Consider the following 14,518-nt stretch of genomic DNA (forward strand, 5'->3'; position numbering starts at 1 on the left):
GAAAGAGAGTAATAGAAGCTAAATACATGAGTGAGAGTTAATGAGAGGACAGTGAAGCGCCACCGCTGCTTACCTTGAAAACTGCTCTGCTACTTGCGTCAGCACATTCTGAAAGAGTTCCTCTTTATCTGAGGAGAGAGCAAGCGTGGAGCTTTGTTACACACCACACACACACACACACACACACACTGTCAACAGACTGTTGGTCCACACCAGTGACAGGCTGTCTGAGGGGCGGGGCCAAGCACATTCAATAAACACTGCACCAGCACGCAGGAGGTGTTCTAGCCTGTAGGCAGCCTGCATGAACCACATCTGGGTTTGTCCACTGGTAGAGCTCCCATCAGGGTCCGTCGTCACGTCTTAGCTAAGTTTCTTTTGAACATGATGGCACCAAGCGGGGCGTACGCCTCCCCTGCCTCCTCTATAGACCACCAATGGTCCACACACACACACATGCACACACAGGAGTCTGGGGTAAACAGATGGATCCACTGAGGTAGAATATGTCAATCAAAATACAATAGAAACTAGTGGAGCTGTGCATCAACAGTGCTGTGAAGCACACTGGCTCACAGATACATGAGCACATGCAGAGGTTATGTAAGTCAGTGGGAGAGCGTCAGGTGACCAAAGCAACAGATGGCAGAGTCACACGAGTGGGAAGAGAAAAGATAAATCAAACTTTCCCTCTGCTCTCACCCTGGCTGATCAACAGAGCGAGTGCAGTGGATAAGAGCCGGCTGACTTCTGATTCCTCTTCCCACACAGTGACACGCTGGACTCACTATCACAGCCCTGCCATTGGCCAACAGCTCCACTGCCGTGCACAAAGTTCAACACCATGGGCCAATAAACTAACAGCTACAAGACATTGGAAAAGCAGAAGACATTGTCGGTCAGTAGTAGTTTGTACATTGTGTCACTCACATTCCATGTTGTGTGAGAGGGTCACAGGTCACTGCACAGTCGTCTCTGTGATTAATTAAGCCAGTGACGCTGGATTGTCTCTCAGACAACACACAGAACATGATGTTTGCTGAGTATCACTGGTAACAAATAGGATGTTTCATCTTCAGATGAGGTGTATTTGGTATGAAGCCTACATGTCAAATCATCCACATCCCAGCGTTTCCAAGTTGTGTTATCGTTGGAGCCGCTCAACCAACCGATGGCCTTCTATGATCCTCAGAGCTTATTACCAGCAGCCAGGACAAACAGCAGTCTGCTTTCCACGGTCACTTCAGAGTGACGTCCTTGCTAACTGCAAAGAGCTTCAGGTCATACTCGTGGTGGCTGGGGGAAGAGCTATCCTCTTTCTGTTCGGGTTGCTCAATGGTTGACGCAGTTCATTTATGTCATAAATGGAGCCTTCAGTTCCATGGAGATTGTAGAGGGAAATAATCAAAACGCAAATGGTGTCACTCTTCCACAGTCATTACATTGTGCACTCAACATTCACTTCATAATGTTAAAGCAACATACTTACAAAACACATGCAAGCTCTGAATGTGTTGATGTTCAGATGTTCAGATGTTCAGTGTAAGCTGTGAGGCTGCAGGATGTTACATGTGGAACTGACATCAACAAACACTAGTGTGATGTTCAGCACCGGGTCGAACATCTTTCCATACGTTTCATCATCACCGGGTTCAAGGCATCATTATATCCTTCAGGACAGGGCTGATGACTGCTGTGTTCCACATGTAACACTGTTACAGTGCTTGTGTATAATCAGAACAATTACACTTCATTGTTTTACAGTTGTGTTTGGGGAGTTCTTCCTGCTCTGATGTGAGGGTCAAAGGTCAGAGGATGTCGCATGTGTACAGATTGTAAAACACTCGAAGGAAAGTTTCTGATTTTGGGCGAAACAAAATTAATTGAATTGAACTTCTTATGTATATAAGTTCTACACACTACACTCAAATTGTATGTCATCATTGTGTGCGTGTGTGGGTGTGCGTGTGTGTGCGTGTGTGTGTGCATGTGTGTGTGTGCGTGTGTGCATGTGTATGTGTGTGCGTGTGTGCATGTGTGTGTGCGTGTGTGCGTGCGTGTGTGTGCGTGTGTGCATGTGTGTGTGTGTGTGCGTGTGTGTGCGTGTGTGCATGTGTGTGTGCGTGCATGCGTGTGTGCGTGTGTGTGTGCATGCGTGTGTGTGTGCGTGTGTGTGCGTGTGTGCGTGTGTGTGTGTGTGTGTGCATGTGTGTGTGTGTGCGTGTGTGTGTGTGTGCATGTGTGTGTGTGTGCGTGTGTGTGTGTGTGTGTGTGCATGTGTGTGTGTGTGTGCATGTGTGTGTGTGCGTGTGTGCATGCGTGTGTGTGTGTGTGTGTGTGCGTGTGTGTGCGTGTGCGTGTGCGTGTGCGGTCCCTGGAACTCACCAGCTAGCTGTCCTCCAGTCATTGGCACCACTCGATACGGTGACCTTCAACACAACCGGACACACGGGTTAGTTCAGAGCAGAGAGTGAAGCTTGTGTCCTCTCAGCCGACACGCTGTACTCTTCCTCCCACTTACTCATTCAACACAGACACACACAAACACACATTCCACACACTTCCACTGTTTACAAGGAAGATTACCAACACTCAAATAAAGGCTTTCAGATGTCACGCTGAGATAAGATAGCACACACACACATGAACACGCATACACACATTCACTGTCACACACACACAAACACACACACACATTCACTGTCACACAGACACACACACACACACATTCACTGTCACACACACAAACACACACACACATTCACTGTCACACAGACACACACACACACACATTCACTGTCACACACACAAACACACACACACATTCACTGTCACACAGACACACACACACACACACATTCACTGTCACACACACACACACACACACATTCACTGTCACACACACAAACACACACACACATTCACTGTCACACAGACACACACACACACACACACATTCACTGTCACACAGACACACACACACACGAACACACATACACACATTCACTGTCACACACACACAAACACACACACACATTCACTGTCACACAGACACACACACACACACATTCACTGTCACACACACAAACACACACACACATTCACTGTCACACAGACACACACACACACACACATTCACTGTCACACAGACACACACACACACACACACATTCACTGTCACACACACACACACACACACCCACACGCGTGCACACACACACACACACACACACATACACACACGCGCGTGCGTGTGTGTATGTGTGTGTATGTGTGTGTGTGTGTGAGACAGTGAATGTGTGTGTGTGTGTGTGTGACAGTGAATGTGTGTGTGTGTGTGTGTGTGTGTGTGTGTGACAGTGAATGTGTGTGTCTATAACTTTGGGAACGGAGTGAATCAAGTGTTTTGTCTAATGAGACCAGATCATCATCAAAGGTTCTATTCAGGCTCCATGGACAGCTTCTAGGCTGCATGTGTGTTCAGTAACTGGCAGTAATTCGGTCGGTCCACATTGTTCTTTCTTGTCACAGTGGAAGCTTTGGATGGCTGGAGCATCTCTGAAGGTCATTGGCACCACCACTAAATGACCAAACAGTAACTTGGGAAAATTCCACTCCAAAAATGAAACTGGATGTGTCATCTTTGTTTATATTGTCTTCAGTTAAAGCTCTAATCTAACCTAATCTCAATACATAATGACTAAAAGTGACTTGTTGTTGTCTGAAAAGCATGATCATGTCATGTGCTGTTGATGGAGATGATTGCCTCGAGGTGATTCATGATTTCTTGGGGAGGCTGTGGCTCAGGAGGTGGAGCAGGTTGTCCACTAGTTGGAAGATCCGTGGTCCGATCCCCGGCTCCAGACCATCAGCAAGAAGATGGTCTATTTCTATATCGTTATTCTTCATGCTTGTCATCAGTGCAACTGGGTCTGATTCTATGTCAAATCAGATGAAATCATGTAGGTTCACCATAAACTCCTTCAGCTCAACTCCAGTGGGGCATCCAACAGCAACCAGCCCACCGCAGGCAGAACCACATCCGGCTTCCATCCATCCGGGCTGATGACCAAACATGTTCCCAGCTACAACTTTGAGGAGGTAATACTCAACATTCAGCTCCTCCTGTACTGCAGCAACAACACCTCTATTGCTGTTGAAAAGAAGGCAGATCTGACTATAGCACTCCGGGAAGTTTCTTCCAGGCCCTCGCTAGCAAAGTTGTTACCTATCTATTCTTTTTGCCTGATAGCGTTGAGCCTGCTAACCTCCAGCCTGCTTACCTGTCAGCTAACAGTCAGTTAGCCTCCAGTCTGCAACCCACTCTCACTCTCAGCCTGCATTTTAGCATTCTAGTCTACAACGAGCTAGCCTCCTGTCATTTCGTAGTAGGAAGCGTGGGTCGATCCCCCAAGCTGCCCACCGACACAGAGCCTCATCTGCCCAGTGCCATGATCTACGGCCAGACGTCGGGCCGTCACCTGCTCCTCTAGTCCTGTCAGCTATCCAGTCGCAACTGCCCTTCGTTTCCAGACGGTGGTCCGACTGACACCAGTTCCTGAGTTGAAGATGCCAGCAGACACCAAGCCTTGTTGCTTGTCGTTGGCCTGGCCGACACCTGTTCCTTGTTCAAGACGGAGTCCTGGCCGATACCTGTTCCTCCCGAGCTGTGGCAGTCATCAGTACCTGTGGTGCTGCAGTCTCCTGGTTCCCTGGTTTCACCAGCTGCCATTCCTGGCTTCAAGTCCCTGGTCATGCTTGGGAGGGGTCCCATCTTCATTGCCAGTTTGTTCCCATCCCAGAGGCAGTCCTCCAATAGGGTACCGTCTCCATGGCCGTCTTCCAGTGCGGTAACTCCAGTTGCCAGAGTCCAATCCTGAACTCCAGTTGTCTGAATCTGGTCCAGATCTCTAGCAACCTGGTCCAGCCCCATGCCAGAGCCAAGATTTCTGGTGCCATCTGTTTTTCCTGATCTTAAGTCTCCATGCCGGCCACCAGAGGGGTTCCGGATTTGTGGCCAGCCGTCAGAGGGGTCAATCTTTTTGGTGTTGCCTCCTGGTTGTTCTCCAGACCTGCTTCACTCATCTCTCCAGCCTCCTGGTCGTCCTCCAGACCTGCTTCACTCATCTCTCCAGCCTCCTGGTCGTCCTCCAGACCTGCTTCACTCATCTCTCCAGCCTCCTGGTCGTCCTCCAGACACGGCCCTCTGGATGCCTGCCTGGGGAATTCTGCTCCACCACCGTCCAGCCCTCTAGCTCTCTTTTTCTTGGGCACGTATCCCTGAATCCCCACTTTAGTGCAAGATGTGATGTTAATTAATTTGCTTTAGAAGTTGAATGAGAGGGCACCTTGGCCTCTAACTACAGACAGAAGCTCTGTAGAGAATGAACGCTAACTGCTCTTGTGTCATCATTATACTTCTGCATCATAATTATTCTGTCTTAACAGAGTTCAGAGAGACTTCTTGGGTTACTTGTTGCAAATTCTATTAAATATTGTTCATTCAATGTAATATAATATAGTTCTTACTTCCCAGTGTGGGTCTACACTAGTGCCTCTGCTGCTCTGGAGGTAAATCAGTGGCTCGACTGTGACATATTTCTAAACTAAACTCAGGGGGGCTTCTAGTGCAAACATAAAGATCACATGTCATGGCAGCTCATTGTAGCGATGTGCTAACAGCTGAGGAGGAAGGAGCAGCGGACGCCGGAGTCTACAGCCAATCAGCGAATGTGTCTTTCAATCAAACAGCCAGCAGTGAACTGAACAAACGTTCTATCAAATAATCAATTTGTCAATTAAGACATCAGCGGGATGCAGACTTTCCAATACCTCTCTGTGTTGTGTGGCATGGTGGGGTCGATGGACACCATGGCTCCAGAAGAATCCAGCAGGGACAGATTAGTGCTCCTGCATGAAGACAAAACACATGTTTCAACTCTACTAGAAGCCATGTGTAAGGCTGCATGAATGCATTATATAAATATATAAATATATAAATATATATATATATAAATAATGCATACGACCCAGTTCCAATCTTCCATCAGGGCAAAACATCCATCCTCATGTGTTGTTGAGCACAACACTGAATATCGATGCTGTCTGGGTACAAAAAAGGTGAATTCCTCCTCCAGGGATCATAAGCAATGTCTGTAGATCAATAACAGAACAGATGCTACATTGATGCTGCTTCGATGACAATGTGAGAAGTGAATGACACAAGGTACAACACAACAACATATAAAGGAATGTTTCACTTCCCCGTTTAACAAGTCTTTGAAAGAAAGCAGTGCTTTGAGCCTAATTCTAGTATCTGCATGCTAACATGCTCACAATGACAATGCTAACATGCATACAGCTCTACAAATGTAAGATTAGTCTGCCACAAAATCCACTCAAATGTTGTAACGTCTGACCAGAACAAGTCATTCTAGGGTTACTAAAATACTAAGGCCTACTCGGACTAAGAACACAGCTGCTCTGATGACAGTGGTCTGTCTTCTTCTTCTGATCTCCTGGAGAGGCTCATCTGCATCTGTTGCCCCTCTTTTCCCCACATCTCTGTAAACCAGACAGGAAGCAGGCAGCTCCTGGTCGATCTACTGAGATGAACAACAGACTGTTGAGCATGGAGGCGTTAGTGGCAGCATCCGCTCTGCTGACTCTGAAGGTCCAGTGACGTTATTGTTGTTTGCATTGTAGACTGTTCTCACGTTGTAGCACTTTAGTCACATGTATTTTAAACACATTGTAATTGTAGCTATGGTCGATTGGTGAAGTAGCATTCATCACTATGATGTGGGGGGAAATATAGACGAGAGGGGGCACACATCCCTCATGCCCTCCGTTGACTCAAACCCTGTTCATAATGATCATGGGGGGGGTTCTTTGGAGGGAGGTTTGAAGAGATTGTCTGTCAGTGTTGCTGACTTGTTGTCTCGCTATAGATTTAGAAACGTTTGGAGCTGCTGCTGCTTGCTGCTGTCATTGGAACACTGCGCTGGGTGTTTGTGGTTCAGGACTTTTTAAAATTTTGTGAAATTCTAATTTCTCAAGATGGCTTTAAAAGTTCATATATTAAGCAATAAAACAGAAAACTAGACTCACCGAAATCGAATAACAACAAAGTGAGACCATTAACTCCACCTGTCTTCACAACCACTGGTGGTGCAGCTGGTTGAAACTCTTGACTTGATATTCTTCTTCATGTAAGACGTACACTGTAGTCCTTATGTGTTACTGTACGTGTTGTATTGAAACCGCTTGCAACAAGAGTGAGTGATGACACTTCTCTTCACCTCCTACTGATGATAATTGACAATGTCCAAATGTATGCAAACCTGATCTTCACATGTGCAGCAGGAGCCATGCTGAGGTGATATCAGTCTCCAATGACCACACATCTGATCCTGTTCTTGAGTTACAGGGATGACATGTGACATGTGTATGATAACGGGTCTCAAGTCAGAGGTCTTGGATCGAAACAAAAATACAATTAAAAAGTCGTCAAAATGATATAATGTACAATGTATAGCCTAATATTGAATGTGTAATCAAATGACATATGATAACAGATATATATTTCATTGAACCAGTCTGAATACGATGCATAAAGTCAGGCCCCATCATCCCACCCGGACGTCTGACGCTCAATCCCAGGACAACAACACGATGTGAAGCTAGTGGGACACGAGAGCAGTGAGGTTATGTTCCTATTAGTGAGCACTAATGATGAATACAAGAGTGAGCAAAGGTCAGCGTCTCTCCATAGCAGCTCATGAACTGTAACGGGTAACTGGATTAATGTTTATTATGAACGTTAACATTTGTATCATCATGCATTCATAAAGCTATAACAATATAACATAATATGGTGTTTCCAGGTGTGGAAAGAACCCTTGCTGCTTGTTACAGTGATGAAGGATTATCTGTCTCCAAACAACACAGCAGGAGAATCCTGCAGTTATGACTCAGGTTATGGTGAGTCATAAGAACTCGTCATAGGAACCACTAAATCAACATTTAAATGCACGTATATTTATTCTGTGTAAACGGGCTTCTCTGCACAGTCACAGGTCGAGATCAGGCTGCACTAGTTAGTATTTGCTCTGTATTCATTCTGCAGCATTGATCCTCTTCGCTCCTGTTCCACCGTGTGCAGGGCCCAGTGAACACGGAGCAGCAGAGACCAGTCAGACCGTCGGTACCAGTGACGAACAGTACTGAACAGTATTGCACTTAAAGAATTAGATTCCAATGGTGGCTGCGTACCATTGCTTCTGTGTGATTCCAACATTTCCAATAACTCCAAAGCCTTGTCAAAAGTTGTTGAAAAAAGTTAGACATAATCATTTCCAATTGATCCAAGGAGAGATCCTGCCTTAGTCCATGTTTGTTGGCGTTCAACCTTTCAAAACATTGTTCAGGCTTTACTCTCCTCCTGCTGCACAAACACAAGCAGCTGAGGAGTTATATTCACAAAGGAAAGTTAATTTGATTCATTAACAAATAGAATCTGGATTGTTGGAGTATTACATGTACAGTACAATAATTAGAAAAACAACGCTGCATTGGAATACGAATCTAGACTCATAGATCCGTAGCCTGACCCACGGTTGAACTTCCAGGTCAGCGCGGTTCAGAGTCAAGCGTACGCACGTGCAGTCGCAGGATGTGCACACACAAATGTGCACACACACTCCTGTGTGTGTCAGGAGTCACATGTATGCACTGAGTTGTACTAATGACATACAGACGCACACATGTGGGACTTTCAGATATAACCACACACACGAGTATCCATAGTATGTGTGTGTGTATGTGTGTGTGTGTGTGTGTGTGTGTGTGTGTGTGTGTGTGTTTTACCTTGGCACACCCAGGGCTGTACAGAGCAGATCCTTAATGTCACACGGGCTGCATAATCTACTGAACACCACCTGAGGAGAACAACACACACACACACACACACACACACACACACACACACACACACACATGATAAGGAACAATTTAAAATCCATGACCCAACAACTGAACATGAACCTCTTCACAGCATGATGGCAACCTTTGTAAAGCAGGGAAAGTAAAAACATCACATCTTTGATCCTTACTGCACATCAGATATAAGTCAGCTCAGGTTTATTACTTTTAATAACCAGCTTCAAATGAGCTGTTTAGCTTATTGAAAATAAGACTGCATGCTAACCTGCTCTCATTAGCATAGAAACAAGCTAAACATTAGCATGTTGCTAGCTGAGGCTGATGAAGTGAGGATGAAGCTGAGGCTGCATTCTTACAGTCTGTCTGAAGCCTCGTATGAACAGGATTACTTCTCCACAGCACATTTAACATGACATGCACTCAACGCAGCATCCACGCTGTGAACAGTTCCACGGTCGGTGCTGCTGTTCAGGCCTGTTCATCCCATGAGAGCGCTCAGGCTGCTCCCCCCTCCTTCACTCAGTAGTTATTATTCTACGAGCAGTACATTTAGTTTTAAATCATTATCATGTAGTGTCATCACTGTCAGATAACGGTAACTTTCATCAACAAATGTGCAACATTGCATTGTGGGATTGTTAGCAGAGAGTACTGTACGTGCCATGTACACTACTTTTTTGTTCCATTGTGGGAACTTTTGAGGCACTATATAGTACAAAGAATTCACAATCAGCATTCAGACACTCGGGTACAATTGCAGACATTCATTTCAGTGCACTGACACTTTCATTCCTGGTGTGCTGGTCTTGTGTAGCGGGGCAAGCGGGGCTCAGTGGTAGAGCAGGGGCAAGACACTGAACCCCAATGGATGAATGTTGTGTGACTGTTCGAGTCCTGGTGGCAGCTGGCCCCTTGCATGGCAGCCCTGTCATCAGGGTGTGAATGGATGAATGATGACATGTAGTGTTAGAGAGCTTTGAGTGGTCAGAAGACTAGAAAATAACTCTACAAGTACAGCCCATCTACCATCTATGCAACATATATAATGTGTTAATGTGATGGACGCAACTAAATCTAATTTAGAGTACATTTTAAATCAGCTGCTTATGTAGATATTTTCAACATCTTTCTGTAGTTCTGATTAAACGTGAGCAGACTAACAGTTCTCCTGCGGTAGTGTAGGGTACAGTAGGGTACAGTAGGGTAGGGTAAGGTACAGCAGGGTACAGTAGGGTAGGGTAAGGTACAGCAGGGTACAGTAGGGTAGGGTAAGGTACAGTAGGGTACAGTAGGGTAAGGTACAGTCGGGTACAGTAGGGTAGAGTACAGTAGGGTAAGGTACAGTAGGGTAGGGTAAGGTACAGTAGGGTAGGGTACAGTAGGTTACAGTCAGGTACAGTAGGGTAGGGTAGGGTACAGTAGGGTATAGTAGGGTACAGTACAGTAGGGTATGGTAAGGCACAGTAGGGTAGAGTAGAGTACAGTGGGGTGGGGTAAGGTACAGTAGGGTATAGTAGGGTAGGGTAAGGTAAAGTAGGGTACAGTAGGGTAGGGTAAAGTACAGTAGGGTACAGTAGGGTACATTAGGGTACAGTAGGGTATAGTAGGGTAGGGTAAGGTACAGTAGGGTACAGTATGTTACAGTCAGGTACAGTAGGGTAGAGTAAGGTACAGTAGGGTAGGGTAAGGTACAGTAGGGTACAGTAAGGTACAGTAGGGTACAGTAGGGTAAAGTAGGGTAGGGTAAAGTACAGTAGGGTAAAGTAGGGTAGGGTAAAGTACAGTAGGGTACAGTAGGGTAGGGTAAGGTACAGTAGGGTAAGGTACAGTAGGGTACAGTAAGGTACAGTAGGGTACAGTAGGGTAAAGTAGGGTAGGGTAAAGTACAGTAGGGTACAGTAGGGTAGGGTAAGGTACAGTAGGGTAAGGTACAGTAGGGTAAGGTACAGTAGGGTACAGTAGGTTACAGTCAGGTACAGTAGGGTAGGGTAAGGTACAGTAGGGTAGGGTACAGTAGGGTATAGTAGGGTACGGTACAGTAGGGTATAGTAGGGTAGGGTAAGGTACAGTAGAGTACAGTGGGGTACAGTAGGGTAGGGTAAGGTACAGTAGGGTATGTAAGGTACAGTTGGGTAGGGTAGGGTACAGTAGAGGTCAGTGGGGTACAGTAGGGTAGGGTAAGGTACAGTAGGGTACAGTAGGGTATAGTAGGGTAAGGTACAGTAGGGTATGGTAAGGTACAGTAGGGTATAGTAGGGTAGGGTAAGGTACAGTAGAGTACAGTGGGGTACAGTAGGGTAGGGTAAGGTACAGTAGGGTATGTAAGGTACAGTGGGGTAGGGTAGGGTACAGTAGAGGTCAGTGGGGTACAGTAGGGTATGGTAAGGTACAGTAGGGTACAGTAGGGTATAGTAGGGTACGGTACAGTATGGTATGGTAAGGTACAGTAGAGTACAGTGGGGTACAGTAGGGTAGGGTACAGTAGAGTACAGTGGGGTACAGTAGGGTAGGGTACAGTAGAGTACAGTGGGGTACAGTAGGGTAGGGTAAGGTACAGTAGGGTATGTAAGGTACAGTAGGGTAGGGTACAGTAGAGTACAGTGGGGTAGGGTAAGGTACAGTAGGGTATAGTAGCGTAGGGTAAGGTAAAGTAGGGTACAGTAGAGTAGGGTAAAGTACAGTAGGGTACAGTAGGGTAGATTAAGGTACAGTAGGGTACAGTAGGATATAGTAGGGTAGGGGAAGGTACAGTAGGGTAGGGTAAGGTACAGTAGGGTACAGTAGGGTATAGTAGGGTATAGTAGGGTAGGGTAAGGTACAGTAGGGTGTCATGGCTCTCCTTCCTCCTCTCTCTACAGCTGTGTGAAAGTGGAGCAATCAGCCACTGGAGAGAAACTATTGGCTTCCAAAGCTCGGGTCTCTTCTTCTGATTAGAGAACGTGCATGTTGCAGCACAGGGGCAATACATATGTTGTCCTTCTCCTCCTCCAGCTTCAGAACAAGGCCAAGCACTGTCATTGAACATGACAAATGATTTGTGTCAAAGAAGGACAAAGGAGGAGAGAGGTCAAAGAGCACTTCAGCAGTCGGGCAGTGGCAGCCTGTCACAGGTGGAAGAGACAGGGGCTGGTGGAGGTCAGCGGACAGACACCATGTCTACAGCTGATCTGAAACACATTGCATTTCATACAATACAAATACTTCTTCCTATATTACTGGAAACGTATGGTTATGAAATCTGATGTCTTGTATCGATTTGCCAAATCATGCTTTTTATGATGTTTATGTTTATGTTATATGATGTGCTGTCATGTATGGTTGTTGGTATTCTTTTGGTATTTGTCTATGCTCCTTGAGCAAAGCAAGTAGCCCTACGTATATTAATATTATATGAATATTAATATCTAGAGGCTGACAGAAACAACAGCAGGGAAAAGCAGAAATACCGGCTTTACTTCTGTCTGCTGCTGTTTGTGATGAACCGTTCTTACTCTGAACTCAACTGTCAGTTAGAGAACATAGAAGTGTGATGGATTGCATGGTTGGAACATGTTCTCTGTATTTGAAATGGGCCATGTGCTGTTCTGACTGCTGACTGGCCAGGAGTACGTCTCTAACGGCTGCTCTTACAACCTTTAATGCTGCTGCACATTCCCGGAGTCAGGAGGCTCCTAAAGTGTGATCTCCTGTCATGAACGCAGAGTGACATGGCTGGAGTATCTGGTGAGTAAGATAAAGTACCAGCTGGAGGGTTTCTGATCCTCCCTGCTGTCTGTATCGTGGACCAGGAGCTGATGCTGCTGCGTTATATATTCTACAGAGAAACAGCTCAGATATCTTCTAACGCTATCGCCAGAGAGAATAATGCGCTGAAGCTTTTTGGAGTTCTTGTGAAGGAGAGAATCGCTCCCTAATTTAAATTCTGCTCTGACGGCATCTACATTCATTCAAAGTCCTTCTTACTGATAATCACCCAAACTGATTCACTGGTCGATTTCTAGCAATTAAGGTTTCATTCATTCAAGAGTCTGGACCTCTGTGTCTCCTCTAACTCTAGTGAAGCATTCTGGGTATGCAGGCAGAACCGGTGCTGATCCTCTCAGGTATCCCCGTCCTTCCTCTGCTCCCCTTGAACCGGGTCTTTGAGTGACTTCATTGGTCATCTATATGCTCTTATGTCTCTGTTGTTTTGTTACTTTGAATTAATTTGGTTAGTTAAATACTCCTGGGATGTTTAAGCAGAGTGCTTATTTTAATTTCCTCTCCACAGTATTAACCGATGCTCAACAGATTCATGTTCTCGTTATAAGATAACAAACACATTTATCATCATCTGTTCCCTGAACGCAGTCAGGACGAGGATCCCGTGTTATGCAGATAAAAGAGAAGCCATATTCAATCTGATCACGCAAACCGGACACACGAACCACAGAGTGATGAGCCTGGATAAGGACGTGAGAACAGAACAGAGGAAACAATGGGAGTGAGAGCAGCGCTTTGTGATGCAAGCTGCTGTCCACACTGTGTGCAGGAAAAGTGGAGCTGAATATGCAACAGGTTTGTCATTTCAAAGTCATTGAAATATGCGTTCAATTAAAGCGAGGAAGCATGCACACTGGGCCCTTCATCCTTTCAGAGTCAAACCAATGCTCATAACTCTGTCACCCTGACATGAAACTAGTCGATTACTCACACCGTCATCCAGATACTAAAGGTTGTGTCTGTTACACAGCTGCTTCAGGGACCGGTACCAGCATGACCCCTGACCCACAAACAGCTCAGTCCATCCACAGTGAATACAGAAGATATGTCTGCTTGTGAGAAATCAAATACAACCAAAGAGCTGCAGGACGCGCACGCACGCACGCACGCGCACACACACGCACGCACGCGCACACACACACGCACGCACGCGCACACACACGCGCACGCACGCACACACGCGCACTCGCGCGCACGCACGCGCGCACGCACTCGCACACACGCGCACACGCACGCGCACGCACGCGCACGCACACGCACATACGCGCACTCGCACACGCACGCACACGCACGCACGCGCACACACGCACGCGCACACACACGCACGCGCACGCACGCACACGCACACACACCAGAACCTTCAAAAAACAAACAGACCAGAACAAAGACCCGCTGGGTGAATAGTTGTCGTCTCTATTGATCCGTAGCTGATCACTGAACTCTTGATCCACAGAATGCTACGTAGAGCATTTGCATCCATTTCTTCTTCACTGGTGTTCAAGCCACAGCTAACTTGTCTGATGCTTGAAACTCATGAAGCCGTATTAACCCTTACGTGGTTCAGATGGCAATACATGTGGATGTTCTGCTGGGCTTTGTGTTCTTGTGGCTAAGCTACAGGCAGTAACAGAGGTTATCAGCAGCATAATGCTGCTTTTGTGTTTTTAGCAATGTGCCCTCAGGGACAATAAAGTTACTCTACTCTACTCTACTCTACTCTACTCTACTCTACTCTAGCTGACACAAGATGGATTTATTAGAGCTGACTTGTGGCAACATTTCTGTGTGCTTCCTTCAATATTTGCAATATTTA

The 14,518-nt window shown here is 46.2% G+C and overlaps 1 protein-coding gene across 1 annotated transcript in view; it reads right to left on the bottom strand.

The window, feature by feature from the left end:
- pde9aa (phosphodiesterase 9aa) overlaps positions 1-14,518 on the bottom strand; it is a 71,814-nt gene that overhangs the window by 28,516 nt on the left and 28,780 nt on the right. Inside the window, exons 2-5 of the mRNA XM_079276847.1 lie at positions 8,869-8,939; positions 5,833-5,910; positions 2,386-2,429; positions 74-128 (exon numbers count right to left, since the gene is read on the bottom strand). Coding sequence (XP_079132973.1) covers positions 74-128; positions 2,386-2,429; positions 5,833-5,910; positions 8,869-8,939 — 248 coding nt within the window. The remainder of the gene's footprint in view (positions 1-73; positions 129-2,385; positions 2,430-5,832; positions 5,911-8,868; positions 8,940-14,518) is intronic.

This window comes from Melanostigma gelatinosum, assembly GCF_949748355.1.
Source record: "Melanostigma gelatinosum genome assembly, chromosome: 10".
NCBI lineage: Eukaryota > Metazoa > Chordata > Actinopteri > Perciformes > Zoarcidae > Melanostigma > Melanostigma gelatinosum.